The sequence below is a fragment of the Heptranchias perlo genome, chromosome 16 (genome assembly GCF_035084215.1).
Source record: "Heptranchias perlo isolate sHepPer1 chromosome 16, sHepPer1.hap1, whole genome shotgun sequence".
NCBI lineage: Eukaryota > Metazoa > Chordata > Chondrichthyes > Hexanchiformes > Hexanchidae > Heptranchias > Heptranchias perlo.
In genome coordinates, this window is record NC_090340.1 from 25,088,744 (window position 1) to 25,116,543 (window position 27,800).

The 27,800-nt window shown below is 55.4% G+C and overlaps 1 protein-coding gene across 1 annotated transcript in view; it reads right to left on the reverse strand.

Annotated features, from left to right (window-relative positions):
* carmil2 (capping protein regulator and myosin 1 linker 2) overlaps positions 1-27,800 on the reverse strand; it is a 160,763-nt gene that overhangs the window by 56,651 nt on the left and 76,312 nt on the right. Inside the window, 1 exon segment of the mRNA XM_067997840.1 lies at positions 12,949-13,142. Coding sequence (XP_067853941.1) covers positions 12,949-13,142 — 194 coding nt within the window.

The window sequence follows — 27,800 nt, forward strand, 5'->3', positions numbered from 1 at the left end:
TGTAATCTCTCCTGTCACCATCCTGTATCTTGCTGTAATCTCTCCTGTCACTGTCCTGTATTTTGCTGTAATCTCTCCTGTCACTGTCCTGTACCTTGCTGTAATCTCTCCTGTCACTGTCCTGTATCTTGCTGTAATCTCTCCGGTCACTGTTCTGTACCTTGCTGTAATCTCTCCTGACACTGTCCTGTACCTTGCTGTAATCTCTCCGGTCACTGTTCTGTATCTTGCTGTAATCTCTCCTGACACTGTCCTGCATCTTGCTGTAATCTCTCCTGTCACTGTCCTGTATCTTGCTGTAATCTCTCCGGTCACTGTTCTGTACCTTGCTGTAATCTCTCCTGACACTGTCCTGTACCTTGCTGTAATCTCTCCGGTCACTGTTCTGTATCTTGCTGTAATCTCTCCTGTCACTGTCCTGTATTTTGCTGTAATCTCTCCTGTCACTGTCCTGTACCTTGCTGTAATCTCTCCGGTCACTGTCCTGTATCTTGCTGTAATCTCTCCGGTCACTGTTCTGTATCTTGCTGTAATCTCTCCGGTCACTGTTCTGTATCTTGCTGTAATCTCTCCTGTCACTGTCCTGTACCTTGCTGTAATCTCTCCGGTCACTGTCCTGTATCTTGCTGTAATCTCTCCGGTCACTGTCCTGTATCTTGCTGTAATCTCTCCGGTCACTGTCCTGTATTTTGCTGTAATCTCTCCGGTCACTGTCCTGTACCTTGCTGTAATCTCTCCGGTCACTGTTCTGTACCTTGCTGTAATCTCTCCTGACACTGTCCTGTACCTTGCTGTAATCTCTCCGGTCACTGTTCTGTATCTTGCTGTAATCTCTCCTGACACTGTCCTGTATCTTGCTGTAATCTCTCCGGTCACTGTTCTGTACCTTGCTGTAATCTCTCCTGTCACTGTCCTGTATTTTGCTGTAATCTCTCCAGTCACTGTCCTGTATCTTGCTGTAATCTCTCCGGTCACTGTCCTGTATCTTGCTGTAATCTCTCCTGTCACTGTCCTGTATCTTGCTGTAATCTCTCCTGTCACCGTCCTGTATTTTCCTGTAATCTCTCCTGTCACTGTCCTGTATCTTGCTGTAATCTCTCCTGCCACCGTCCTGTATCTTACTGTAATCTCTCCTGTCACCATCCTGTATTTTGCTGTAATCTCTCCTGTCACTGTCCTGTATTTTGCTGTAATCTCTCTGTCACTGTCCTGTATCGTGCTGTAATCTCTCCTGACACTGTCCTGTATCTTGCTGTAATCTCTCCTGTCACTGTCCTGTATCTTGCTGTAATCTCTCCGGTCACTGTCCTGTATCTTGCTGTAATCTCTCCTGTCACTGTCCTGTAACTTGCTGTAATCTCTCCTGTCACTGTCCTGTATTTTGCTGTAATCTCTCCGGTCACTGTCCTGTATCTTGCTGTAATCTCTCCGGTCACTGTCCTGTATCTTGCTGTAATCTCTCCTGTCACTGTCCTGTATCTTGCTGTAATCTCTCCTGTCACTGTCCTGTATTTTGCTGTAATCTCTCCTGTCACTGTCCTGTATTTTGCTGTAATCTCTCCTGTCACTGTCCTGTATTTTGCTGTAATCTCTCCTGTCACCATCCTGTATTTTGCTGTAATCTCTCCTGTCACTGTCCTGTATTTTGCTGTAATCTCTCCTGTCACTGTCCTGTATCTTGCTGTAATCTCTCCTGTCACCATCCTGTATCTTGCTGTAATCTCTCCTGTCACTGTCCTGTATCTTGCTGTAATCTCTCCTGTCACCATCCTGTATCTTGCTGTAATCTCTCCTGTCACTGTCCTGTATTTTGCTGTAATCTCTCCTGTCACCATCCTGTATTTTGCTGTAATCTCTCCTGTCACTGTCCTGTATTTTGCTGTAATCTCTCCTGTCACCATCCTGTATTTTGCTGTAATCTCTCCTGTCACCATCCTGTATTTTGCTGTAATCTCTCCTGTCACCATCCTGTATTTTGCTGTAATCTGTCCTGTCACCATCCTGTATTTTGCTGTAATCTCTCCTGTCACTGTCCTGTATTTTGCTGTAATCTCTCCTGTCACCATCCTGTATTTTGCTGTAATCTCTCCTGTCACCATCCTGTATCTTGCTGTAATCTCTCCGGTCACTGTCCTGTAACTTGCTGTAATCTCTCCTGTCACTGTCCTGTATTTTGCTGTAATCTCTCCTGTCACCATCCTGTATCTTGCTGTAATCTCTCCTGTCACCATCCTGTATTTTGCTGTAATCTCTCCTGTCACCGTCCTGTATCTTGCTGTAATCTCTCCTGTCACTGTCCTGTATTTTGCTGTAATCTCTCCTGTCACTGTCCTGTATCGTGCTGTAATCTCTCCTGACACTGTCCTGTATCTTGCTGTAATCTCTCCTGTCACTGTCCTGTATCTTGCTGTAATCTCTCCTGTCACTGTCCTGTATCTTGCTGTAATCTCTCCGGTCACTGTCCTGTATCTTGCTGTAATCTCTCCTGTCACTGTCCTGTAACTTGCTGTAATCTCTCCTGTCACTGTCCTGTATTTTGCTGTAATCTCTCCGGTCACTGTCCTGTATCTTGCTGTAATCTCTCCGGTCACTGTCCTGTATCTTGCTGTAATCTCTCCTGTCACTGTCCTGTATCTTGCTGTAATCTCTCCTGTCACTGTCCTGTATTTTGCTGTAATCTCTCCTGTCACTGTCCTGTATTTTGCTGTAATCTCTCCTGTCACTGTCCTGTATTTTGCTGTAATCTCTCCTGTCACCATCCTGTATTTTGCTGTAATCTCTCCTGTCACTGTCCTGTATTTTGCTGTAATCTCTCCTGTCACTGTCCTGTATCTTGCTGTAATCTCTCCTGTCACCATCCTGTATCTTGCTGTAATCTCTCCTGTCACCATCCTGTATCTTGCTGTAATCTCTCCTGTCACCATCCTGTATCTTGCTGTAATCTCTCCTGTCACTGTCCTGTATCTTGCTGTAATCTCTCCTGTCACTGTCCTGTATCTTGCTGTAATCTCTCCGGTCACTGTCCTGTATCTTGCTGTAATCTCTCCTGTCACTGTCCTGTATTTTGCTGTAATCTCTCCTGACACCATCCTGTATTTTGCTGTAATCTCTCCGGTCACTGTCCTGTATCTTGCTGTAATCTCTCCTGTCACTGTGCTGTACCTTGCTGTAATCTCTCCTGTCACCATCCTGTATCTTGCTGTAATCTCTCCTGTCACTGTCCTGTATTTTGCTGTAATCTCTCCTGTCACTGTCCTGTACCTTGCTGTAATCTCTCCTGTCACTGTCCTGTATCTTGCTGTAATCTCTCCGGTCACTGTTCTGTACCTTGCTGTAATCTCTCCTGACACTGTCCTGTACCTTGCTGTAATCTCTCCGGTCACTGTTCTGTATCTTGCTGTAATCTCTCCTGACACTGTCCTGTATCTTGCTGTAATCTCTCCTGTCACTGTCCTGTATCTTGCTGTAATCTCTCCGGTCACTGTTCTGTACCTTGCTGTAATCTCTCCTGACACTGTCCTGTACCTTGCTGTAATCTCTCCGGTCACTGTCCTGTATCTTGCTGTAATCTCTCCTGACACTGTCCTGTATCTTGCTGTAATCTCTCCGGTCACTGTCCTGTATCTTGCTGTAATCTCTCCGGTCACTGTTCTGTATCTTGCTGTAATCTCTCCTGTCACTGTCCTGTACCTTGCTGTAATCTCTCCGGTCACTGTCCTGTATCTTGCTGTAATCTCTCCGGTCACTGTCCTGTATCTTGCTGTAATCTCTCCGGTCACTGTCCTGTATTTTGCTGTAATCTCTCCGGTCACTGTCCTGTACCTTGCTGTAATCTCTCCGGTCACTGTTCTGTACCTTGCTGTAATCTCTCCGGTCACTGTCCTGTATCTTGCTGTAATCTCTCCGGTCACTGTCCTGTATCTTGCTGTAATCTCTCCGGTCACTGTCCTGTATTTTGCTGTAATCTCTCCGGTCACTGTCCTGTACCTTGCTGTAATCTCTCCGGTCACTGTTCTGTATCTTGCTGTAATCTCTCCTGACACTGTCCTGTATCTTGCTGTAATCTCTCCTGTCACTGTCCTGTATCTTGCTGTAATCTCTCCGGTCACTGTTCTGTACCTTGCTGTAATCTCTCCTGACACTGTCCTGTACCTTGCTGTAATCTCTCCGGTCACTGTTCTGTATCTTGCTGTAATCTCTCCTGACACTGTCCTGTATCTTGCTGTAATCTCTCCGGTCACTGTCCTGTATCTTGCTGTAATCTCTCCGGTCACTGTCCTGTATCTTGCTGTAATCTCTCCGGTCACTGTCCTGTATCTTGCTGTAATCTCTCCTGACACTGTCCTGTATCTTGCTGTAATCTCTCCGGTCACTGTTCTGTACCTTGCTGTAATCTCTCCTGTCACCATCCTGTATCTTGCTGTAATCTCTCCTGTCACTGTCCTGTATCTTGCTGTAATCTCTCCGGTCACTGTTCTGTACCTTGCCGTAATCTCTCCTGACACTGTCCTGTACCTTGCTGTAATCTCTCCGGTCACTGTTCTGTATCTTGCTGTAATCTCTCCAGTCACTGTCCTGTATTTTGCTGTAATCTCTCCAGTCACTGTCCTGTATCTTGCTGTAATCTCTCCGGTCACTGTCCTGTATCTTGCTGTAATCTCTCCTGTCACTGTCCTGTATCTTGCTGTAATCTCTCCTGTCACCGTCCTGTATTTTCCTGTAATCTCTCCTGTCACTGTCCTGTATCTTGCTGTAATCTCTCCTGCCACCGTCCTGTATCTTACTGTAATCTCTCCTGTCACCATCCTGTATTTTGCTGTAATCTCTCCTGTCACTGTCCTGTATTTTGCTGTAATCTCTCTGTCACTGTCCTGTATCGTGCTGTAATCTCTCCTGACACTGTCCTGTATCTTGCTGTAATCTCTCCTGTCACTGTCCTGTATCTTGCTGTAATCTCTCCGGTCACTGTCCTGTATCTTGCTGTAATCTCTCCTGTCACTGTCCTGTAACTTGCTGTAATCTCTCCTGTCACTGTCCTGTATTTTGCTGTAATCTCTCCGGTCACTGTCCTGTATCTTGCTGTAATCTCTCCGGTCACTGTCCTGTATCTTGCTGTAATCTCTCCTGTCACTGTCCTGTATCTTGCTGTAATCTCTCCTGTCACTGTCCTGTATTTTGCTGTAATCTCTCCTGTCACTGTCCTGTATTTTGCTGTAATCTCTCCTGTCACTGTCCTGTATTTTGCTGTAATCTCTCCTGTCACCATCCTGTATTTTGCTGTAATCTCTCCTGTCACTGTCCTGTATTTTGCTGTAATCTCTCCTGTCACTGTCCTGTATCTTGCTGTAATCTCTCCTGTCACCATCCTGTATCTTGCTGTAATCTCTCCTGTCACTGTCCTGTATCTTGCTGTAATCTCTCCTGTCACCATCCTGTATCTTGCTGTAATCTCTCCTGTCACTGTCCTGTATTTTGCTGTAATCTCTCCTGTCACCATCCTGTATTTTGCTGTAATCTCTCCTGTCACTGTCCTGTATTTTGCTGTAATCTCTCCTGTCACCATCCTGTATTTTGCTGTAATCTCTCCTGTCACCATCCTGTATTTTGCTGTAATCTCTCCTGTCACCATCCTGTATTTTGCTGTAATCTCTCCTGTCACCATCCTGTATTTTGCTGTAATCTCTCCTGTCACTGTCCTGTATTTTGCTGTAATCTCTCCTGTCACCATCCTGTATTTTGCTGTAATCTCTCCTGTCACCATCCTGTATCTTGCTGTAATCTCTCCGGTCACTGTCCTGTAACTTGCTGTAATCTCTCCTGTCACTGTCCTGTATTTTGCTGTAATCTCTCCTGTCACCATCCTGTATCTTGCTGTAATCTCTCCTGTCACCATCCTGTATTTTGCTGTAATCTCTCCTGTCACCGTCCTGTATCTTGCTGTAATCTCTCCTGTCACTGTCCTGTATTTTGCTGTAATCTCTCCTGTCACCATCCTGTATTTTGCTGTAATCTCTCCTGTCACTGTCCTGTATCTTGCTGTAATCTCTCCGGTCACTGTTCTGTACCTTGCTGTAATCTCTCCTGTCACTGTCCTGTATCGTGCTGTAATCTCTCCTGACACTGTCCTGTATCTTGCTGTAATCTCTCCTGTCACTGTCCTGTATCTTGCTGTAATCTCTCCGGTCACTGTCCTGTATCTTGCTGTAATCTCTCCTGTCACTGTCCTGTAACTTGCTGTAATCTCTCCTGTCACTGTCCTGTATTTTGCTGTAATCTCTCCGGTCACTGTCCTGTATCTTGCTGTAATCTCTCCGGTCACTGTCCTGTATCTTGCTGTAATCTCTCCTGTCACTGTCCTGTATCTTGCTGTAATCTCTCCTGTCACTGTCCTGTATTTTGCTGTAATCTCTCCTGTCACTGTCCTGTATTTTGCTGTAATCTCTCCTGTCACTGTCCTGTATTTTGCTGTAATCTCTCCTGTCACCATCCTGTATTTTGCTGTAATCTCTCCTGTCACTGTCCTGTATTTTGCTGTAATCTCTCCTGTCACTGTCCTGTATCTTGCTGTAATCTCTCCTGTCACCATCCTGTATCTTGCTGTAATCTCTCCTGTCACTGTCCTGTATCTTGCTGTAATCTCTCCTGTCACCATCCTGTATCTTGCTGTAATCTCTCCTGTCACTGTCCTGTATTTTGCTGTAATCTCTCCTGTCACCATCCTGTATTTTGCTGTAATCTCTCCTGTCACTGTCCTGTATTTTGCTGTAATCTCTCCTGTCACCATCCTGTATTTTGCTGTAATCTCTCCTGTCACCATCCTGTATTTTGCTGTAATCTCTCCTGTCACCATCCTGTATTTTGCTGTAATCTCTCCTGTCACCATCCTGTATTTTGCTGTAATCTCTCCTGTCACTGTCCTGTATTTTGCTGTAATCTCTCCTGTCACCATCCTGTATTTTGCTGTAATCTCTCCTGTCACCATCCTGTATCTTGCTGTAATCTCTCCGGTCACTGTCCTGTAACTTGCTGTAATCTCTCCTGTCACTGTCCTGTATTTTGCTGTAATCTCTCCTGTCACCATCCTGTATCTTGCTGTAATCTCTCCTGTCACCATCCTGTATTTTGCTGTAATCTCTCCTGTCACCGTCCTGTATCTTGCTGTAATCTCTCCTGTCACTGTCCTGTATTTTGCTGTAATCTCTCCTGTCACTGTCCTGTATCTTGCTGTAATCTCTCCGGTCACTGTTCTGTACCTTGCTGTAATCTCTCCTGACACTGTCCTGTACCTTGCTGTAATCTCTCCGGTCACTGTTCTGTATCTTGCTGTAATCTCTCCTGACACTGTCCTGTATCTTGCTGTAATCTCTCCTGTCACTGTCCTGTATCTTGCTGTAATCTCTCCGGTCACTGTTCTGTACCTTGCTGTAATCTCTCCTGACACTGTCCTGTACCTTGCTGTAATCTCTCCGGTCACTGTTCTGTATCTTGCTGCAATCTCTCCAGTCACTGTCCTGTATTTTGCTGTAATCTCTCCAGTCACTGTCCTGTATCTTGCTGTAATCTCTCCGGTCACTGTCCTGTATCTTGCTGTAATCTCTCCTGTCACTGTCCTGTATCTTGCTGTAATCTCTCCTGTCACCGTCCTGTATTTTCCTGTAATCTCTCCTGTCACTGTCCTGTATCTTGCTGTAATCTCTCCTGCCACCGTCCTGTATTTTACTGTAATCTCTCCTGTCACCATCCTGTATTTTGCTGTAATCTCTCCTGTCACTGTCCTGTATCGTGCTGTAATCTCTCCTGTCACTGTCCTGTATCTTGCTGTAATCTCTCCGGTCACTGTCCTGTATCTTGCTGTAATCTCTCCTGTCACTGTCCTGTAACTTGCTGTAATCTCTCCTGTCACTGTCCTGTATTTTGCTGTAATCTCTCCGGTCACTGTCCTGTATCTTGCTGTAATCTCTCCGGTCACTGTCCTGTATCTTGCTGTAATCTCTCCTGTCACTGTCCTGTATCTTGCTGTAATCTCTCCTGTCACTGTCCTGTATTTTGCTGTAATCTCTCCTGTCACTGTCCTGTATTTTGCTGTAATCTCTCCTGTCACTGTCCTGTATTTTGCTGTAATCTCTCCTGTCACCATCCTGTATTTTGCTGTAATCTCTCCTGTCACTGTCCTGTATTTTGCTGTAATCTCTCCTGTCACTGTCCTGTATCTTGCTGTAATCTCTCCTGTCACCATCCTGTATCTTGCTGTAATCTCTCCTGTCACTGTCCTGTATCTTGCTGTAATCTCTCCTGTCACCATCCTGTATCTTGCTGTAATCTCTCCTGTCACTGTCCTGTATTTTGCTGTAATCTCTCCTGTCACCATCCTGTATTTTGCTGTAATCTCTCCTGTCACCATCCTGTATTTTGCTGTAATCTCTCCTGTCACCATCCTGTATTTTGCTGTAATCTCTCCTGTCACCATCCTGTATTTTGCTGTAATCTCTCCTGTCACTGTCCTGTATTTTGCTGTAATCTCTCCTGTCACCATCCTGTATTTTGCTGTAATCTCTCCTGTCACCATCCTGTATCTTGCTGTAATCTCTCCGGTCACTGTCCTGTAACTTGCTGTAATCTCTCCTGTCACTGTCCTGTATTTTGCTGTAATCTCTCCTGTCACCATCCTGTATCTTGCTGTAATCTCTCCTGTCACTGTCCTGTATCTTGCTGTAATCTCTCCTGTCACTGTCCTGTATTTTGCTGTAATCTCTCCTGACACCATCCTGTATTTTGCTGTAATCTCTCCTGTCACCATCCTGTATCTTGCTGTAATCTCTCCTGTCACTGTGCTGTACCTTGCTGTAATCTCTCCTGTCACCATCCTGTATCTTGCTGTAATCTCTCCTGTCACTGTCCTGTATTTTGCTGTAATCTCTCCTGTCACTGTCCTGTACCTTGCTGTAATCTCTCCTGTCACTGTCCTGTATCTTGCTGTAATCTCTCCGGTCACTGTTCTGTACCTTGCTGTAATCTCTCCTGACACTGTCCTGTACCTTGCTGTAATCTCTCCGGTCACTGTTCTGTATCTTGCTGTAATCTCTCCTGACACTGTCCTGTATCTTGCTGTAATCTCTCCTGTCACTGTCCTGTATCTTGCTGTAATCTCTCCGGTCACTGTTCTGTACCTTGCTGTAATCTCTCCTGACACTGTCCTGTACCTTGCTGTAATCTCTCCGGTCACTGTTCTGTATCTTGCTGTAATCTCTCCTGACACTGTCCTGTATCTTGCTGTAATCTCTCCGGTCACTGTCCTGTATCTTGCTGTAATCTCTCCGGTCACTGTTCTGTATCTTGCTGTAATCTCTCCTGTCACTGTCCTGTACCTTGCTGTAATCTCTCCGGTCACTGTCCTGTATCTTGCTGTAATCTCTCCGGTCACTGTCCTGTATTTTGCTGTAATCTCTCCGGTCACTGTCCTGTACCTTGCTGTAATCTCTCTGGTCACTGTCCTGTATCTTGCTGTAATCTCTCCTGTCACCATCCTGTATCTTGCTGTAATCTCTCCTGTCACTGTCCTGTATCTTGCTGTAATCTCTCCTGTCACCATCCTGTATCTTGCTGTAATCTCTCCTGTCACTGTCCTGTATTTTGCTGTAATCTCTCCTGTCACCATCCTGTATTTTGCTGTAATCTCTCCTGTCACTGTCCTGTATTTTGCTGTAATCTCTCCTGTCACCATCCTGTATTTTGCTGTAATCTCTCCTGTCACCATCCTGTATTTTGCTGTAATCTCTCCTGTCACCATCCTGTATTTTGCTGTAATCTCTCCTGTCACCATCCTGTATTTTGCTGTAATCTCTCCTGTCACTGTCCTGTATTTTGCTGTAATCTCTCCTGTCACCATCCTGTATTTTGCTGTAATCTCTCCTGTCACCATCCTGTATCTTGCTGTAATCTCTCCGGTCACTGTCCTGTAACTTGCTGTAATCTCTCCTGTCACTGTCCTGTATTTTGCTGTAATCTCTCCTGTCACCATCCTGTATCTTGCTGTAATCTCTCCTGTCACTGTCCTGTATCTTGCTGTAATCTCTCCTGTCACTGTCCTGTATTTTGCTGTAATCTCTCCTGACACCATCCTGTATTTTGCTGTAATCTCTCCTGTCACCATCCTGTATCTTGCTGTAATCTCTCCTGTCACTGTGCTGTACCTTGCTGTAATCTCTCCTGTCACCATCCTGTATCTTGCTGTAATCTCTCCTGTCACTGTCCTGTATTTTGCTGTAATCTCTCCTGTCACTGTCCTGTACCTTGCTGTAATCTCTCCTGTCACTGTCCTGTATCTTGCTGTAATCTCTCCGGTCACTGTTCTGTACCTTGCTGTAATCTCTCCTGACACTGTCCTGTACCTTGCTGTAATCTCTCCGGTCACTGTCCTGTATTTTGCTGTAATCTCTCCGGTCACTGTTCTGTATCTTGCTGTAATCTCTCCTGACACTGTCCTGTATCTTGCTGTAATCTCTCCTGTCACTGTCCTGTATCTTGCTGTAATCTCTCCGGTCACTGTTCTGTACCTTGCTGTAATCTCTCCTGACACTGTCCTGTACCTTGCTGTAATCTCTCCGGTCACTGTTCTGTATCTTGCTGTAATCTCTCCTGACACTGTCCTGTATCTTGCTGTAATCTCTCCTGTCACTGTCCTGTATCTTGCTGTAATCTCTCCGGTCACTGTTCTGTACCTTGCTGTAATCTCTCCTGACACTGTCCTGTACCTTGCTGTAATCTCTCCGGTCACTGTTCTGTATCTTGCTGTAATCTCTCCTGACACTGTCCTGTATCTTGCTGTAATCTCTCCGGTCACTGTCCTGTATCTTGCTGTAATCTCTCCGGTCACTGTTCTGTATCTTGCTGTAATCTCTCCTGTCACTGTCCTGTACCTTGCTGTAATCTCTCCGGTCACTGTCCTGTATCTTGCTGTAATCTCTCCGGTCACTGTCCTGTATCTTGCTGTAATCTCTCCGGTCACTGTCCTGTATTTTGCTGTAATCTCTCCGGTCACTGTCCTGTATCTTGCTGTAATCTCTCTGGTCACTGTCCTGTACCTTGCTGTAATCTCTCTGGTCACTGTCCTGTATCTTGCTGTAATCTCTCTGGTCACTGTCCTGTATCTTGCTGTAATCTCTCTGGTCACTGTCCTGTATCTTGCTGTAATCTCTCTGGTCACTGTCCTGTACCTTGCTGTAATCTCTCTGGTCACTGTCCTGTATCTTGCTGTAATCTCTCTGGTCACTGTCCTGTATCTTGCTGTAATCTCTCCGGTCACTGTCCTGTATTTTGCTGTAATCTCTCCGGTCACTGTCCTGTATTTTGCTGTAATCTCTCTGGTCACTGTCCTGTATTTTGCTGTAATCTCTCCTGTCACCATCCTGTATTTTGCTGTAATCTCTCCGGTCACTGTCCTGTATTTTGCTGTAATCTCTCGTGACACCATCCTGTATTTTGCTGTAATCTCTCCGGTCACTGTCCTGTATTTTGCTGTAATCTCTCCGGTCACTGTCCTGTATCTTGCTGTAATCTCTCCTGTCACCATCCTGTATTTTGCTGTAATCTCTCCGGTCACTGTCCTGTATCTTGCTGTAATCTCTCCTGTCACTGTCCTGTACCTTGCTGTAATCTCTCCTGTCACTGTCCTGTATCTTGCTGTAATCTCTCCGGTCACTGTTCTGTACCTTGCTGTAATCTCTCCTGACACTGTCCTGTATCTTGCTGTAATCTCTCCGGTCACTGTCCTGTACCTTGCTGTAATCTCTCCGGTCACTGTTCTGTATCTTGCTGTAATCTCTCCTGACACTGTCCTGTATCTTGCTGTAATCTCTCCGGTCACTGTTCTGTATCTTGCTGTAATCTCTCCGGTCACTGTCCTGTATCTTGCTGTAATCTCTCCTGACACTGTCCTGTATCTTGCTGTAATCTCTCCGGTCACTGTCCTGTATCTTGCTGTAATCTCTCCGGTCACTGTCCTGTATCTTGCTGTAATCTCTCCTGTCACCATCCTGTATTTTGCTGTAATCTCTCCGGTCACTGTCCTGTATTTTGCTGTAATCTCTCCAGTCACTGTCCTGTATCTTGCTGTAATCTCTCCTGTCACTGTCCTGTATCTTGCTGTAATCTCTCCGGTCACTGTCCTGTATTTTGCTGTAATCTCTCCAGTCACTGTCCTGTATCTTGCTGTAATCTCTCCGGTCACTGTCCTGTATCTTGCTGTAATCTCTCCTGTCACTGTCCTGTATCTTGCTGTAATCTCTCCGGTCACTGTCCTGTAACTTGCTGTAATCTCTCCTGTCACTGTCCTGTATCTTGCTGTAATCTCTCCGGTCACTGCCCTGTATCTTGCTGTAATCTCTCCTGTCACTGTCCTGTAACTTGCTGTAATCTCTCCGGTCACTGTCCTGTAACTTGCTGTAATCTCTCTGGTCACTGTCCTGTATCTTGCTGTAATCTCTCCGGTCACTGCCCTGTATCTTGCTATAATCTCTCTGGTCACTGTCCTGTATCTTGCTATAATCTCTCTGGTCACTGTCCTGTATCTTGCTGTAATCTCTCCGGTCACTGTCCTGTATCTTGCTGTAATCTCTCTGGTCACTGTTCTGTACCTTGCTGTGATCTCTCTGGTCACTGTACTGTACCTTGCTATAGTCTCTCTTTAGTTAAACTCACTAAAAATAGAAAAGTTTTGAATAGCAGGCCAGAAAGAAAACAAATGCAGGATTTCCTCTCTGAATTCAGCAGTTTCTTTGCACCAGTTGCCCACCTGTTCTCCTGGTGCAGCATCACTGCATCGGCCCTATTGTGCTTCTGTCACAGTGCATAGAGTCATTTATAAAGTAAAGTTAATGACTGCTTTCAGAATGTTCTGGACATTTATTACAGAGTCACATTTCAAAAGCTTTACTGATCTCTTAAGTATACCTTACTGCTTCCAGTGGCAGCTTGATTCCTGACAGTGTGATGCACTTCAAGGCTAAACAGTTGCTGAAGAACTGCTTCATCGAAGGAGGGATTTCCCGTGCTTTCCTGCAAGGGAAGACATTGCACAGATGTGTAATCAGCACAGACTCTGCGTGTTTATTTGAACCTGTATTACCGTCGGGTTAGATTCTCACCTCGCCACCCACCATTAAAACTGGCGTTGTGGTTTACCGCCCATCACAGAAATCACTGGAAATGGAAACCGGGCGGTTTCTTTAACGGGCGGCTGAACCGCAAAGTCAGTTTTACTCCAGGGTGGCGAGATGAAAATCTACCCCATCACGCGTCGGCCCCTGAGAGGAAGGAGAATTCAGTGGAAGGTATTTAAAGAAGCTGCAAAGAGGCCTACGGGAGGGGTTAGGTTTGGCTGTTATCGTTGATCTTTCTGTCTGTTCAGCACATTGCGTCAGGACGTTGCTGGGTAATTTCAGAATTCTGTTCATTTCTTTCCTGCAAACCACATTTTTAACCAGTAGGAAAGTGTGACGACCAACATTTTCTGAGAGTCACAATCCTGAGCAATGACTTCCTTAAGATTCATCACCCTGAACCTGCCATAAAGCAATTCCACCATTTCTTTCATTGAGCACAGTTTTACTCCATACATGTCAATGATCTGCATCTCACACAGTCAGTGTCACTACCTCCGTGTTCCCTTGTCTCCATTTACTCCCCACTTCTCTCCTCACTCATACCTGAGGCTGTTGCTCCAGATTATCAAAACTTTACTAATCACTGCGCCGTCAAGAGTTCGTGATCCCAGGAAACTGATCTCGCTCACGACATGCAGCAGAGTTTCAATCCCCTGGAGCAGCAGCATCAAGTACGGTGAGGGGAGGGGAGGCCCAGCTCCCTTCAACACTCTCGAGCGAGATCAGCCTGCTCACTCCCACTTTCAGGACTCTTCAGCCAGCCAGCCTAATCTCGCCTATCATGTGGGCCCCTGCGCCCAGCTGGCCTGATCCCCATCCCTGTAGTCTCCTGATGCAACAGTGCAAATACGATAATACAGAGGAAAAAATGCTGTGGGGAGAATCAGGATCAAGAGGTACGACAAGAAAGAGGTGAAGAGTGTCGGTGTGAGGTGGGGGGAGGGGGTGAAGAGTGTCGGTGTGAGGTGGGGGGAGGGGGGTGAAGAGTGTCGGTGTGAGGTGGGGGGAGGGGGTGAAGAGTGTCGGTGTGAGGTGGGGGGAGGGGTGAAGAGTGTCGGTGTGAGGTGGGGGGGAGGGGTGAAGAGTGTCGGTGTGAGGTGGGGGGAGGGGGTGAAGAGTGTCGGTGTGAGGTGGGGGGAGGGGGTGAAGAGTGTCGGTGTGAGGTGGGGGGAGAGGGGGTGAAGAGTGTCGGTGTGAGGTGGGGGAGGGGTGAAGAGTGTCGGTGTGAGGTGGGGGAGGGGTGAAGAGTGTCGGTGTGAGGTGGGGGAGGGGTGAAGAGTGTCGGTGTGAGGTGGGGGAGGGGTGAAGAGTGTCGGTGTGAGGTGGGGGGAGGGGTGAAGAGTGTCGATGTGAGGTGGGGGGAGGGGTGAAGAGTGTCGGTGTGAGGTGGGGGGGAGGGGTGTGAAGAGTGTCGGTGTGAGGTGGGGGAGGGTGAACAGTGTCGGTGTGAGGTGGGGGAGGGGGTGAAGAGTGTCGGGGTGAGGTGGGGGAGGGGTGAAGAGTGTCGGTGTGAGGTGGGGGAGGGGGTGAACAGTGTCGGTGTGAGGTGGGGGAGGGGGTGAAGAGTGTCGGGTGTGAGGTGGGGGAGGGGTGAAGAGTGTCGGTGTGAGGTGGGGGGGGTTGTGAACAGTGTCGGTGTGAGGTGGGGGGAGGGGGTGAAGAGTGTCGGGGTGAGGTGGGGGGAGGGGTGAAGAGTGTCGGTGTGAGGTGGGGGGAGGGGTGAAGAGTGTCGGTGTGAGGTGGGGGAGGGGGTGAAGAGTGTCGGTGTGAGGTGGGGAGGGGTGAAGAGTGTCGATGTGAGGTGGGGGGAGGGGTGAAGAGTGTCGGTGTGAGGTGGGGGAGGGGTGAAGAGTGTCGGTGTGAGGTGGGGGAGGGGTGAAGAGTGTCGGTGTGAGGTGGGGGAGGGGTGAAGAGTGTCGGTGTGAGGTGGGGGAGGGGTGAAGAGTGTCGATGTGAGGTGGGGGAGGGGTGAAGAGTGTCGGTGTGAGGTGGGGGGAGGGGTGAAGAGTGTCGGGGTGAGGTGGGGGGAGGGGGTGAAGAGTGTCGGTGTGAGGTGGGGAGGGAGTGAAGAGTGTCGGTGTGAGGTGGGGGGAGGGTGAAGAGTGTCGGTGTGAGGTGGGGGAGGGGTGAAGAGTGTCGGTGTGAGGTGGGGGAGGGGTGAAGAGTGTCGATGTGAGGTGGGGGGAGGGGTGAAGAGTGTCGGTGTGAGGTGGGGGAGGGGTGAAGAGTGTCGGGGTGAGGTGGGGGAGGGGTGAAGAGTGTCGGTGTGAGGTGGGGAGGGGTGAAGAGTGTCGGTGTGAGGTGGGGGAGGGGTGAAGAGTGTCGGTGTGAGGTGGGGGAGGGGTGAAGAGTGTCGGATGTGAGGTGGGGGAGGGGTGAAGAGTGTCGGTGTGAGGTGGGGGGAGGTGAAGAGTGTCGGTGTGAGGTGGGGGAGGGGTGAAGAGTGTCGGTGTGAGGTGGGGGGAGGGGGTGAAGAGTGTCGGTGTGAGGTGGGGGAGGGGGTGAAGAGTGTCGGTGTGAGTGGGGGGAGGGGTGAAGAGTGTCGATGTGAGGTGGGGGAGGGGTGAAGAGTGTCGGTGTGAGGTTGGGGGGAGGGGTGAAGAGTGTCGGTGTGAGGTGGGGGGAGGGGTGAAGAGTGTCGTGTGAGGTGGGGAGGGGTGAAGAGTGTCGGTGTGAGGTGGGGGGAGGGGTGAAGAGTGTCGGTGTGAGGTGGGGGAGGGGTGAAGAGTGTCGGTGTGAGGTGGGGGAGGGGTGAAGAGTGTCGGTGTGAGGTGGGGGAGGGGTGAAGAGTGTCGGTGTGAGGTGGGGGGGAGGGGTGAAGAGTGTCGGTGTGAGGTGGGGGGAGGGGTGAAGAGTGTCGGTGTGAGGTGGGGGAGGGTGAAGAGTGTCGGTGTGAGGTGGGGGGAGGGTGAAGAGTGTCGGTGTGAGGTGGGGGGAGGGGTGAAGAGTGTCGGTGTGAGGTGGGGGAGGGGTGAAGAGTGTCGGTGTGAGGTGGGGGGAGGGGTGAAGAGTGTCGGTGTGAGGTGGGGGGAGGGGTGAAGAGTGTCGGTGTGAGGTGGGGGGGAGGGGTGAAGAGTGTCGGTGTGAGGTGGGGGGAGGGGTGAAGAGTGTCGGTGTGAGGTGGGGGAGGGGTGAAGAGTGTCGGTGTGAGGTGGGGGGAGGGGTGAAGAGTGTCGGTGTGAGGTGGGGGGAGGGGTGAAGAGTGTCGGTGTGAGGTGGGGGGAGGGGGTGAAGAGTGTCGGTGTGAGGTGGGGGAGGGGTGAAGAGTGTCGGTGTGAGGTGGGGGAGGGGGTGAAGAGTGTCGGTGTGAGGTGGGGGGAGGGGTGAAGAGTGTCGGTGTGAGGTGGGGGGAGGGGTGAAGAGTGTCGGTGTGAGGTGGGGGAGGGGGTGAAGAGTGTCGGTGTGAGGTGGGGGGAGGGGTGAAGAGTGTCGGTGTGAGGTGGGGGGAGGGGTGAAGAGTGTCGGATGTGAGGTGGGGGGAGGGGGTGAAGAGTGTCGGTGTGAGGTGGGGGGGAGGGGGTGAAGAGTGTCGGTGTGAGGTGGGGGGAGGGGTGAAGAGTGTCGGTGTGAGGGTGGGGGGAGGGGTGAAGAGTGTCGGATGTGAGGTGGGGGAGGGGGTGAAGAGTGTCGGTGTGAGGTGGGGGAGGGGTGAAGAGTGTCGAGTGTGAGGTGGGGGAGGGGTGAAGAGTGTCGGTGTGAGGTGGGGGAGGGTGAAGAGTGTCGGTGTGAGGTGGGGGGAGGGGTGAAGAGTGTCGGTGTGAGGTGGGGGAGGGGGTGAAGAGTGTCGTGTGAGGTGGGGGGAGGGGTGAAGAGTGTCGGTGTGAGGTGGGGGGAGGGGTGAAGAGTGTCGGTGTGAGGTGGGGGGAGGGGGTGAAGAGTGTCGGTGTGAGGTGGGGGGAGGGTGTGAAGAGTGTCGGTGTGAGGTGGGGGGAGGGGTGAAAGAGTGTCGGTGTGAGGTGGGGGGAGGGGTGAAGAGTGTCGGTGTGAGGTGGGGGGAGGGGGTGAAGAGTGTCGGTGTGAGGTGGGGGGAGGGGGTGAAGAGTGTCGGTGTGAGGTGGGGGGAGGGGTGAAGAGTGTCGGTGTGAGGTGGGGGAGGGGGTGAAGAGTGTCGGTGTGAGGTGGGGGGAGGGGTGAAGAGTGTCGGTGTGAGGTGGGGGGAGGGGTGAAGAGTGTCGGTGTGAGGTGGGGGGAGGGGTGAAGAGTGTCGGTGTGAGGTGGGGGGAGGGGGTGAAGAGTGTCGGTGTGAGGTGGGGGAGGGGTGAGAGTGTCGGTGTGAGGTGGGGGGGAGGGGGTGAAGAGTGTCGGTGTGAGGTGGGGGGAGGGGTGAAGAGTGTCGGTGTGAGGTGGGGGAGGGGTGAAGAGTGTCGGTGTGAGGTGGGGGGAGGGGTGAAGAGTGTCGGTGTGAGGTGGGGGGAGGGGTGAAGAGTGTCGGTGTGAGGTGGGGGAGGGGTGAAGAGTGTCGTGTGAGGTGGGGGAGGGGTGAAGAGTGTCGGTGTGAGGTGGGGGGAGGGGTGAAGAGTGTCGGTGTGAGGTGGGGGGAGGGGTGAAGAGTGTCGGGTGAGGTGAGGTGGGGGAGGGGTGAAGAGTGTCGGTGTGAGGTGGGGGGAGGGGTGAAGAGTGTCGGTGTGAGGTGGGGGAGGGGTGAAGAGTGTCGGTGTGAGGTGGGGGGAGGGGGTGAAGAGTGTCGGTGTGAGGTGGGGGAGGGGTGAAGAGTGTCGGTGTGAGGTGGGGGGAGGGGGTGAAGAGTGTCGGTGTGAGGTGGGGGGAGGGGTGAAGAGTGTCGGTGTGAGGTGGGGGGAGGGGTGAAGAGTGTCGGTGTGAGGTGGGGGGGAGGGGTGAAGAGTGTCGGTGTGTGAGGTGGGGGGAGGGGTGAAGAGTGTCGGTGTGAGGTGGGGGGAGGGTGTGAAGAGTGTCGGTGTGAGGTGGGGGGAGGGGTGGTGAAGAGTGTCGGTGTGAGGTGGGGGAGGGGTGAAGAGTGTCGGTGTGAGGTGGGGGGAGGGGGTGAAGAGTGTCGGTGTGAGGTGGGGGAGGGGGTGAAGAGTGTCGGTGTGAGGTGGGGGAGGGGGTGAAGAGTGTCGGTGTGAGGTGGGGGGAGGGGGTGAAGAGTGTCGGTGTGAGGTGGGGGAGGGGTGAAGAGTGTCGGTGTGAGGTGGGGGGAGGGGGTGAAGAGTGTCGGTGTGAGGTGGGGGGAGGGGGTGAAGAGTGTCGGTGTGAGGTGGGGGAGGGGTGAAGAGTGTCGGTGTGAGGTGGGGGGAGGGGTGAAGAGTGTCGGTGTGAGGTGGGGGAGGGGTGAAGAGTGTCGGTGTGAGGTGGGGGAGGGGGTGAAGAGTGTCGGTGTGAGGTGGGGGGAGGGGGTGAAGAGTGTCGGTGTGAGGTGGGGGAGGGGTGAAGAGTGTCGGTGTGAGGTGGGGGGAGGGGTGAAGAGTGTCGGTGTGAGGTGGGGGAGGGGTGAAGAGTGTCGGTGTGAGTGGGGGAGGGGTGAAGAGTGTCGGTGTGAGGTGGGGGGAGGGGGGTGAAGAGTGTCGGTGTGAGGTGGGGGAGGGGTGAAGAGTGTCGGTTGTGAGGTGGGGGAGGGGTGAAGAGTGTCGGTGTGAGGTGGGGGGAGGGGGTGAAGAGTGTCGGTGTGAGGTGGGGGAGGGGGTGAAGAGTGTCGGTGTGAGGTGGGGGGAGGGGTGAAGAGTGTCGGTGTGAGGTGGGGGAGGGGTGAAGAGTGTCGGTGTGAGGTGGGGGGAGGGGTGAAGAGTGTCGGTGTGAGGTGGGGGGAGGGGTGAAGAGTGTCGGTGTGAGGTGGGGGGAGGGGGTGAAGAGTGTCGGTGTGAGGTGGGGGGGAGGGGGTGAAGAGTGTCGGTGTGAGGTGGGGGGAGGGGGTGAAGAGTGTCGGTGTGAGGTGGGGGGAGGGGTGAAGAGTGTCGGTGTGAGGTGGGGGGAGGGGGTGAAGAGTGTCGGTGTGAGGTGGGGGAGGGGGTGAAGAGTGTCGGTGTGAGGTGGGGGGAGGGGGTGAAGAGTGTCGGTTGTGAGGTGGGGGAGGGGTGAAGAGTGTCGGTGTGAGGTGGGGGAGGGGTGAAGAGTGTCGGTGTGAGGTGGGGGGAGGGGGTGAAGAGTGTCGGTGTGAGGTGGGGGGAGGGGTGAAGAGTGTCGGTGTGAGGTGGGGGGAGGGGTGAAGAGTGTCGGTGTGAGGTGGGGGAGGGGTGAAGAGTGTCGGTGTGAGGTGGGGGAGGGGTGAAGAGTGTCGGTGTGAGGTGGGGGGAGGGGGTGAAGAGTGTCGGTGTGAGGTGGGGGAGGGGGTGAAGAGTGTCGGTGTGAGGAGGGGGAGGGGTGAAGAGTGTCGGTGTGAGGTGGGGGGAGGGGTGAAGAGTGTCGGTGTGAGGTGGGGGGAGGGGTGAAGAGTGTCGGTGTGAGGTGGGGGAGGGGTGAAGAGTGTCGGTGTGAGGTGGGGGGAGGGGTGAAGAGTGTCGGTGTGAGGTGGGGGGAGGGGTGAAGAGTGTCGGTGTGAGGTGGGGGGAGGGGTGAAGAGTGTCGGTGTGAGGTGGGGGGAGGGGTGAAGAGTGTCGGTGTGAGGTGGGGGGAGGGGTGAAGAGTGTCGGTGTGAGGTGGGGGGAGGGGTGAAGAGTGTCGGTGTGAGGTGGGGGGAGGGGTGAAGAGTGTCGGTGTGAGGTGGGGGAGGGGTGAAGAGTGTCGGTGTGAGGTGGGGGAGGGGTGAAGAGTGTCGGTGTGAGGTGGGGGGAGGGGTGAAGAGTGTCGGTGTGAGGTGGGGGAGGGGGTGAAGAGTGTCGGTGTGAGGTGGGGGGAGGGGTGAAGAGTGTCGGTGTGAGGTGGGGGGAGGGGTGAAGAGTGTCGGTGTGAGGTGGGGGAGGGGTGAAGAGTGTCGGTGTGAGGTGGGGGAGGGGTGAAGAGTGTCGGTGTGAGGTGGGGGGAGGGGTGAAGAGTGTCGGTGTGAGGTGGGGGGAGGGGTGAAGAGTGTCGGTGTGAGGTGGGGGGAGGGGGTGAAGAGTGTCGGTGTGAGGTGGGGGGAGGGGGTGAAGAGTGTCGGTGTGAGGTGGGGGAGGGGTGAAGAGTGTCGGTGTGAGGTGGGGGGAGGGGGTGAAGAGTGTCGGTGTGAGGTGGGGGAGGGGGTGAAGAGTGTCGGTGTGAGGTGGGGGGAGGGGGTGAAGAGTGTCGGTGTGAGGTGGGGGGAGGGGTGAAGAGTGTCGGTGTGAGGTGGGGGGAGGGGTGAAGAGTGTCGGTGTGAGGTGGGGGGAGGGGTGAAGAGTGTCGGGGTGAGGTGGGGGGAGGGGTGAAGAGTGTCGGTGTGAGGTGGGGGGAGGGGTGAAGAGTGTCGGGTGTGAGGTGGGGGGAATGGGGGGAGGGGTGAAGAGTGTCGGTGTGAGGTGGGGGGAGGGGTGAAGAGTGTCGGTGTGAGGTGGGGGGAGGGGTGAAGAGTGTCGGTGTGAGGTGGGGGGAGGGGTGAAGAGTGTCGGTGTGAGGTGGGGGGAGGGGGTGAAGAGTGTCGGTGTGAGGTGGGGGAGGGGGTGAAGAGTGTCGGTGTGAGGTGGGGGAGGGGGTGAAGAGTGTCGGTGTGAGGTGGGGGAGGGGGTGAAGAGTGTCGTGTTCGGTGTGAGGTGGGGGGAGGGGGTGAAGAGTGTCGGTGTGAGGTGGGGGGGGAGGGGGTGAAGAGTGTCGGTGTGAGGTGGGGGGAGGGGGTGAAGAGTGTCGGTGTGAGGTGGGGGGAGGGGTGAAGAGTGTCGGTGTGAGGTGGGGGAGGGGTGAAGAGTGTCGGTGTGAGGTGGGGGGAGGGGGTGAAGAGTGTCGGTGTGAGGTGGGGGGAGGGGTGAAGAGTGTCGGGTGTGAGGTGGGGGAGGGGGTGAAGAGTGTCGGTGTGAGGTGGGGGGAGGGGGTGAAGAGTGTCGGTGTGAGGTGGGGGGAGGGGTGAAGAGTGTCGGTGTGAGGTGGGGGAGGGGGTGAAGAGTGTCGGTGTGAGGTGGGGGGAGGGGTGAAGAGTGTCGGTGTGAGGTGGGGGAGGGGTGAAGAGTGTCGGTGTGAGGTGGGGGAGGGGGTGAAGAGTGTCGGGGTGAGGTGGGGGGAGGGGTGAAGAGTGTCGGTGTGAGGTGGGGGGAGGGGGTGAAGAGTGTCGGTGTGAGGTGGGGGAGGGGGTGAAGAGTGTCGGTGTGAGGTGGGGGGAGGGGTGAAGAGTGTCGGTGTGAGGTGGGGGGAGGGGTGAAGAGTGTCGGTGTGAGGTGGGGGGAGGGGGTGAAGAGTGTCGGTGTGAGGTGGGGGGAGGGGTGAAGAGTGTCGGTGTGAGGTGGGGGGAGGGGGTGAAGAGTGTCGGGTGTGAGGTGGGGGGAGGGGTGAAGAGTGTCGGTGTGAGGTGGGGGAGGGGTGAAGAGTGTCGGTGTGAGGTGGGGGGAGGGGGTGAAGAGTGTCGGTGTGAGGTGGGGGGAGGGGGTGAAGAGTGTCGGTGTGAGGTGGGGGGAGGGGTGAAGAGTGTCGGTGTGAGGTGGGGGAGGGGGTGAAGAGTGTCGGGGTGAGGTGGGGGGAGGGGTGAAGAGTGTCGGGTGTGAGGTGGGGGGAGGGGTGAAGAGTGTCGGTGTGAGGTGGGGGAGGGGTGAAGAGTGTCGGTGTGAGGTGGGGGAGGGGTGAAGAGTGTCGGTGTGAGGTGGGGGAGGGGGTGAAGAGTGTCGGTGTGAGGTGGGGGGAGTGAAGAGTGTCGGGGTGAGGTGGGGGGAGGGGTGAAGAGTGTCGGTGTGAGGTGGGGGAGGGGGTGAAGAGTGTCGGGGTGAGGTGGGGGGAGGGGGTGAAGAGTGTCGGTGTGAGGTGGGGGGAGGGGTGAAGAGTGTCGGTGTGAGGTGGGGGGAGGGGTGAAGAGTGTCGGTGTGAGGTGGGGGGAGGGGTGAAGAGTGTCGGTGTGAGGTGGGGGAGGGGTGAAGAGTGTCGGTGTGAGGTGGGGGGAGGGGTGAAGAGTGTCGGTGTGAGGTGGGGGAGGGGTGAAGAGTGTCGGTGTGAGGTGGGGGGGAGGGGTGAAGAGTGTCGGTGTGAGGTGGGGGGAGGGGTGAAGAGTGTCGGTGTGAGGTGGGGGGAGGGGTGAAGAGTGTCGGTGTGAGGTGGGGGAGGGGTGAAGAGTGTCGGTGTGAGGTGGGGGGAGGGGTGAAGAGTGTCGGTGTGAGGTGGGGGGAGGGGGTGAAGAGTGTCGGTGTGAGGTGGGGGGAGGGGTGAAGAGTGTCGGTGTGAGGTGGGGGAGGGGGTGAAGAGTGTCGGTGTGAGGTGGGGGGAGGGGTGAAGAGTGTCGGTGTGAGGTGGGGGGAGGGGTGAAGAGTGTCGGTGTGAGGTGGGGGAGGGGTGAAGAGTGTCGGTGTGAGGTGGGGGAGGGGGTGAAGAGTGTCGGTGTGAGGTGGGGGGAGGGGGTGAAGAGTGTCGGTGTGAGGTGGGGGGAGGGGGTGAAGAGTGTCGGTGTGAGGTGGGGGGAGGGGTGAAGAGTGTCGGTGTGAGGTGGGGGGAGGGGGTGAAGAGTGTCGGTGTGAGGTGGGGGGAGGGGTGAAGAGTGTCGGTGTGAGGTGGGGGGAGGGGGTGAAGAGTGTCGGTGTGAGGTGGGGGGAGGGGGTGAAGAGTGTCGGTGTGAGGTGGGGGGGAGGGGGTGAAGAGTGTCGGTGTGAGGTGGGGGGAGGGGTGAAGAGTGTCGGTGTGAGGTGGGGGGAGGGGGTGAAGAGTGTCGGTGTGAGGTGGGGGAGGGGTGAAGAGTGTCGGTGTGAGGTGGGGGGAGGGGTGAAGAGTGTCGGTGTGAGGTGGGGGAGGGGGTGAAGAGTGTCGGTGTGAGGTGGGGGGAGGGGTGAAGAGTGTCGGTGTGAGGTGGGGGGAGGGGTGAAGAGTGTCGGTGTGAGGTGGGGGAGGGGGTGAAGAGTGTCGGTGTGAGGTGGGGGGAGGGGTGAAGAGTGTCGGTGTGAGGTGGGGGGAGGGGTGAAGAGTGTCGGTGTGAGGTGGGGGAGGGGTGAAGAGTGTCGGTGTGAGGTGGGGGGAGGGGTGAAGAGTGTCGGTGTGAGGTGGGGGGAGGGGTGAAGAGTGTCGGTGTGAGGTGGGGGGAGGGGTGAAGAGTGTCGGTGTGAGGTGGGGGAGGGGGTGAAGAGTGTCGGTGTGAGGTGGGGGAGGGGTGAAGAGTGTCGGTGTGAGGTGGGGGAGGGGTGAAGAGTGTCGGTGTGAGGTGGGGGAGGGGTGAAGAGTGTCGGTGTGAGGTGGGGGGAGGGGTGAAGAGTGTCGGTGTGAGGTGGGGGGAGGGGTGAAGAGTGTCGGTGTGAGGTGGGGGAGGGGTGAAGAGTGTCGGTGTGAGGTGGGGGAGGGGTGAAGAGTGTCGGTGTGAGGTGGGGGAGGGGTGAAGAGTGTCGGTGTGAGGTGGGGGGAGGGGTGAAGAGTGTCGGTGTGAGGTGGGGGAGGGGGTGAAGAGTGTCGGTGTGAGGTGGGGGAGGGGGTGAAGAGTGTCGGTGTGAGGTGGGGGAGGGTGAAGAGTGTCGGTGTGAGGTGGGGGAGGGGTGAAGAGTGTCGGTGTGAGGTGGGGGAGGGGTGAAGAGTGTCGGTGTGAGGTGGGGGGAGGGTGAAGAGTGTCGGTGTGAGGTGGGGGAGGGGTGAAGAGTGTCGGTGTGAGGTGGGGGGAGGGGTGAAGAGTGTCGGTGTGAGGTGGGGGAGGGGTGAAGAGTGTCGGTGTGAGGTGGGGGAGGGGTGAAGAGTGTCGGTGTGAGGTGGGGGAGGGGTGAAGAGTGTCGGTGTGAGGTGGGGGGAGGGGTGAAGAGTGTCGGTGTGAGGTGGGGGGAGGGGGTGAAGAGTGTCGGTGTGAGGTGGGGGAGGGGTGAAGAGTGTCGATGTGAGGTGGGGGGAGGTGAAGAGTGTCGGTGTGAGGTGGGGGAGGGGTGAAGAGTGTCGGTGTGAGGTGGGGGAGGGGGTGAAGAGTGTCGTGTGAGGTGGGGGAGGGTGAAGAGTGTCGGTGTGAGTGGGGGAGGGGTGAAGAGTGTCGGTGTGAGGTGGGGGGAGGGGTGAAGAGTGTCGGTGTGAGGTGGGGGAGGGGTGAAGAGTGTCGGTGTGAGGTGGGGGAGGGGTGAAGAGTGTCGGTGTGAGGTGGGGGGAGGGGTGAAGAGTGTCGGTGTGAGGTGGGGGAGGGGTGAAGAGTGTCGGTGTGAGGTGGGGGGAGGGGTGAAGAGTGTCGGTGTGAGGTGGGGGAGGGGTGAAGAGTGTCGATGTGAGGTGGGGGGAGGGGTGAAGAGTGTCGGTGTGAGGTGGGGGAGGGGTGAAGAGTGTCGGTGTGAGGTGGGGGAGGGGTGAAGAGTGTCGGTGTGAGGTGGGGGGAGGGGTGAAGAGTGTCGGTGTGAGGTGGGGGAGGGGTGAAGAGTGTCGGTGTGAGGTGGGGGAGGGGTGAAGAGTGTCGGTGTGAGGTGGGGGAGGGGTGAAGAGTGTCGGTGTGAGGTGGGGGGAGGGGTGAAGAGTGTCGGTGTGAGGTGGGGGGAGGGGTGAAGAGTGTCGGTGTGAGGTGGGGGGAGGGGTGAAGAGTGTCGGTGTGAGGTGGGGGAGGGGGTGAAGAGTGTCGGTGTGAGGTGGGGGAGGGGTGAAGAGTGTCGGTGTGAGGTGGGGGGAGGGGTGAAGAGTGTCGGTGTGAGGTGGGGGGAGGGGTGAAGAGTGTCGGTGTGAGGTGGGGGAGGGGTGAAGAGTGTCGGTGTGAGGTGGGGGGAGGGGTGAAGAGTGTCGGTGTGAGGTGGGGGGAGGGGTGAAGAGTGTCGGTGTGAGGTGGGGGGAGGGGTGAAGAGTGTCGGTGTGAGGTGGGGGGAGGGGTGAAGAGTGTCGGTGTGAGGTGGGGGAGGGGTGAAGAGTGTCGGTGTGAGGTGGGGGGAGGGGTGAAGAGTGTCGGTGTGAGGTGGGGGAGGGGTGAAGAGTGTCGGTGTGAGGTGGGGGGAGGGGTGAAGAGTGTCGGTGTGAGGTGGGGGAGGGGTGAAGAGTGTCGGTGTGAGGTGGGGGGAGGGGTGAAGAGTGTCGGTGTGAGGTGGGGGAGGGGGTGAAGAGTGTCGGTGTGAGGTGGGGGGAGGGGTGAAGAGTGTCGGTGTGAGGTGGGGGAGGGGTGAAGAGTGTCGGTGTGAGGTGGGGGAGGGGTGAAGAGTGTCGGTGTGAGGTGGGGGGAGGGGTGAAGAGTGTCGGTGTGAGGTGGGGGAGGGGTGAAGAGTGTCGGTCGTGAGGTGGGGGAGGGGGTGAAGAGTGTCGGTGTGAGGTGGGGGGAGGGGTGAAGAGTGTCGGTGTGAGGTGGGGGGAGGGGTGAAGAGTGTCGGTGTGAGGTGGGGGAGGGGTGAAGAGTGTCGGTGTGAGGTGGGGGAGAGGGGTGAAGAGTGTCGGTGTGAGGTGGGGGAGGGGTGAAGAGTGTCGGTGTGAGGTGGGAGGGGAGGGGGAGTGAAGAGTGTCGGTGTGAGGTGGGGGGAGGGGTGAAGAGTGTCGGTGTGAGGTGGGGGAGAGCGGTGTGAAGAGTGTCGGTGTATCGGTGTGAGGTGGGGGGAGGGGTGAAGAGTGTCGGTGTGAGGTGGGGAGGGGTGAAGAGTGTCGGTGTGAGGTGGGGGAGGGGTGAAGAGTGTCGGTGTGAGGTGGGGGAGGGGTGAAGAGTGTCGGTGTGAGGTGGGGGGAGGGGTGAAGAGTGTCGGTGTGAGGTGGGGGAGGGGTGAGAAGAGTGTCGGTGTGAGGTGGGGGAGGGGTGAAGAGTGTCGGTGTGAGGTGGGGGAGGGGTGAAGAGTGTCGGTGTGAGGTGGGGGGAGGGGTGAAGAGTGTCGGTGTGAGGTGGGGGGAGGGTGAAGAGTGTCGGTGTGAGGTGGGGGAGGGGTGAAGAGTGTCGGTGTGAGGTGGGGGAGGGGTGAAGAGTGTCGGTGTGAGGTGGGGGGAGGGGTGAAGAGTGTCGGTGTGAGGTGGGGGGAGGGGTGAAGAGTGTCGGTGTGAGGTGGGGGAGGGGTGAAGAGTGTCGGTGTGAGGTGGGGGGAGGGGTGAAGAGTGTCGGTGTGAGGTGGGGGAGGGGTGAAGAGTGTCGGTGTGAGGTGGGGGGAGGGGTGAAGAGTGTCGGTGTGAGGTGGGGGGAGGGGTGAAGAGTGTCGGTGTGAGGTGGGGGAGGGGTGAAGAGTGTCGGTGTGAGGTGGGGGAGGGGTGAAGAGTGTCGGTGTGAGGTGGGGGGAGGGGTGAAGAGTGTCGGTGTGAGGTGGGGGGAGGGGTGAAGAGTGTCGGTGTGAGGTGGGGGAGGGGTGAAGAGTGTCGGTGTGAGGTGGGGGGAGGGGTGAAGAGTGTCGGTGTGAGGTGGGGGGAGGGGTGAAGAGTGTCGGTGTGAGGTGGGGGAGGGGTGAAGAGTGTCGGTGTGAGGTGGGGGGAGGGGTGAAGAGTGTCGGTGTGAGGTGGGGGAGGGGGTGAAGAGTGTCGGTGTGAGGTGGGGGAGGGGTGAAGAGTGTCGGTGTGAGGTGGGGAGGGGTGAAGAGTGTCGGTGTGAGGTGGGGGGAGGGGTGAAGAGTGTCGGTGTGAGGTGGGGGAGGGGTGAAGAGTGTCGGTGTGAGGTGGGGGAGGGGTGAAGAGTGTCGGTGTGAGGTGGGGGAGGGTGAAGAGTGTCGGTGTGAGGTGGGGGAGGGGTGAAGAGTGTCGGTGTGAGGTGGGGGGAGGGGTGAAGAGTGTCGGTGTGAGGTGGGGGAGGGGTGAAGAGTGTCGGTGTGAGGTGGGGGAGGGGTGAAGAGTGTCGGTGTGAGGTGGGGGGAGGGGTGAAGAGTGTCGGTGTGAGGTGGGGGAGGGGTGAAGAGTGTCGGTGTGAGGTGGGGGAGGGGTGAAGAGTGTCGGTGTGAGGTGGGGGAGGGGTGAAGAGTGTCGGTGTGAGGTGGGGGAGGGGTGAAGAGTGTCGGTGTGAGGTGGGGGAGGGGTGAAGAGTGTCGGTGTGAGGTGGGGGAGGGGTGAAGAGTGTCGGTGTGAGGTGGGGGAGGGGTGAAGAGTGTCGGTGTGAGGTGGGGGAGGGGGTGAAGAGTGTCGGTGTGAGGTGGGGGAGGGGTGAAGAGTGTCGGTGTGAGGTGGGGGGAGGGGTGAAGAGTGTCGGTGTGAGGTGGGGGAGGGGTGAAGAGTGTCGGTGTGAGGTGGGGGGAGGGGTGAAGAGTGTCGGTGTGAGGTGGGGGAGGGTGAAGAGTGTCGGTGTGAGGTGGGGGAGGGTGAAGAGTGTCGGTGTGAGGTGGGGGGAGGGGTGAAGAGTGTCGGTGTGAGGTGGGGGAGGGGTGAAGAGTGTCGGTGTGAGGTGGGGGAGGGGTGAAGAGTGTCGGTGTGAGGTGGGGGAGGGGTGAAGAGTGTCGGTGTGAGGTGGGGGGAGGGGTGAAGAGTGTCGGTGTGAGGTGGGGGAGGGGTGAAGAGTGTCGGTGTGAGGTGGGGGAGGGGGTGAAGAGTGTCGGTGTGAGGTGGGGGGAGGGTGGTGAAGAGTGTCGGTGTGAGGTGGGGGGAGGGGTGAAGAGTGTCGGTGTGAGGTGGGGGAGGGGTGAAGAGTGTCGGTGTGAGGTGGGGGGAGGGGTGAAGAGTGTCGGTGTGAGGTGGGGGGAGGGGTGAAGAGTGTCGGTGTGAGGTGGGGGGAGGGGTGAAGAGTGTCGGTGTGAGGTGGGGGGAGGGGTGAAGAGTGTCGGTGTGAGGTGGGGGGAGGGGTGAAGAGTA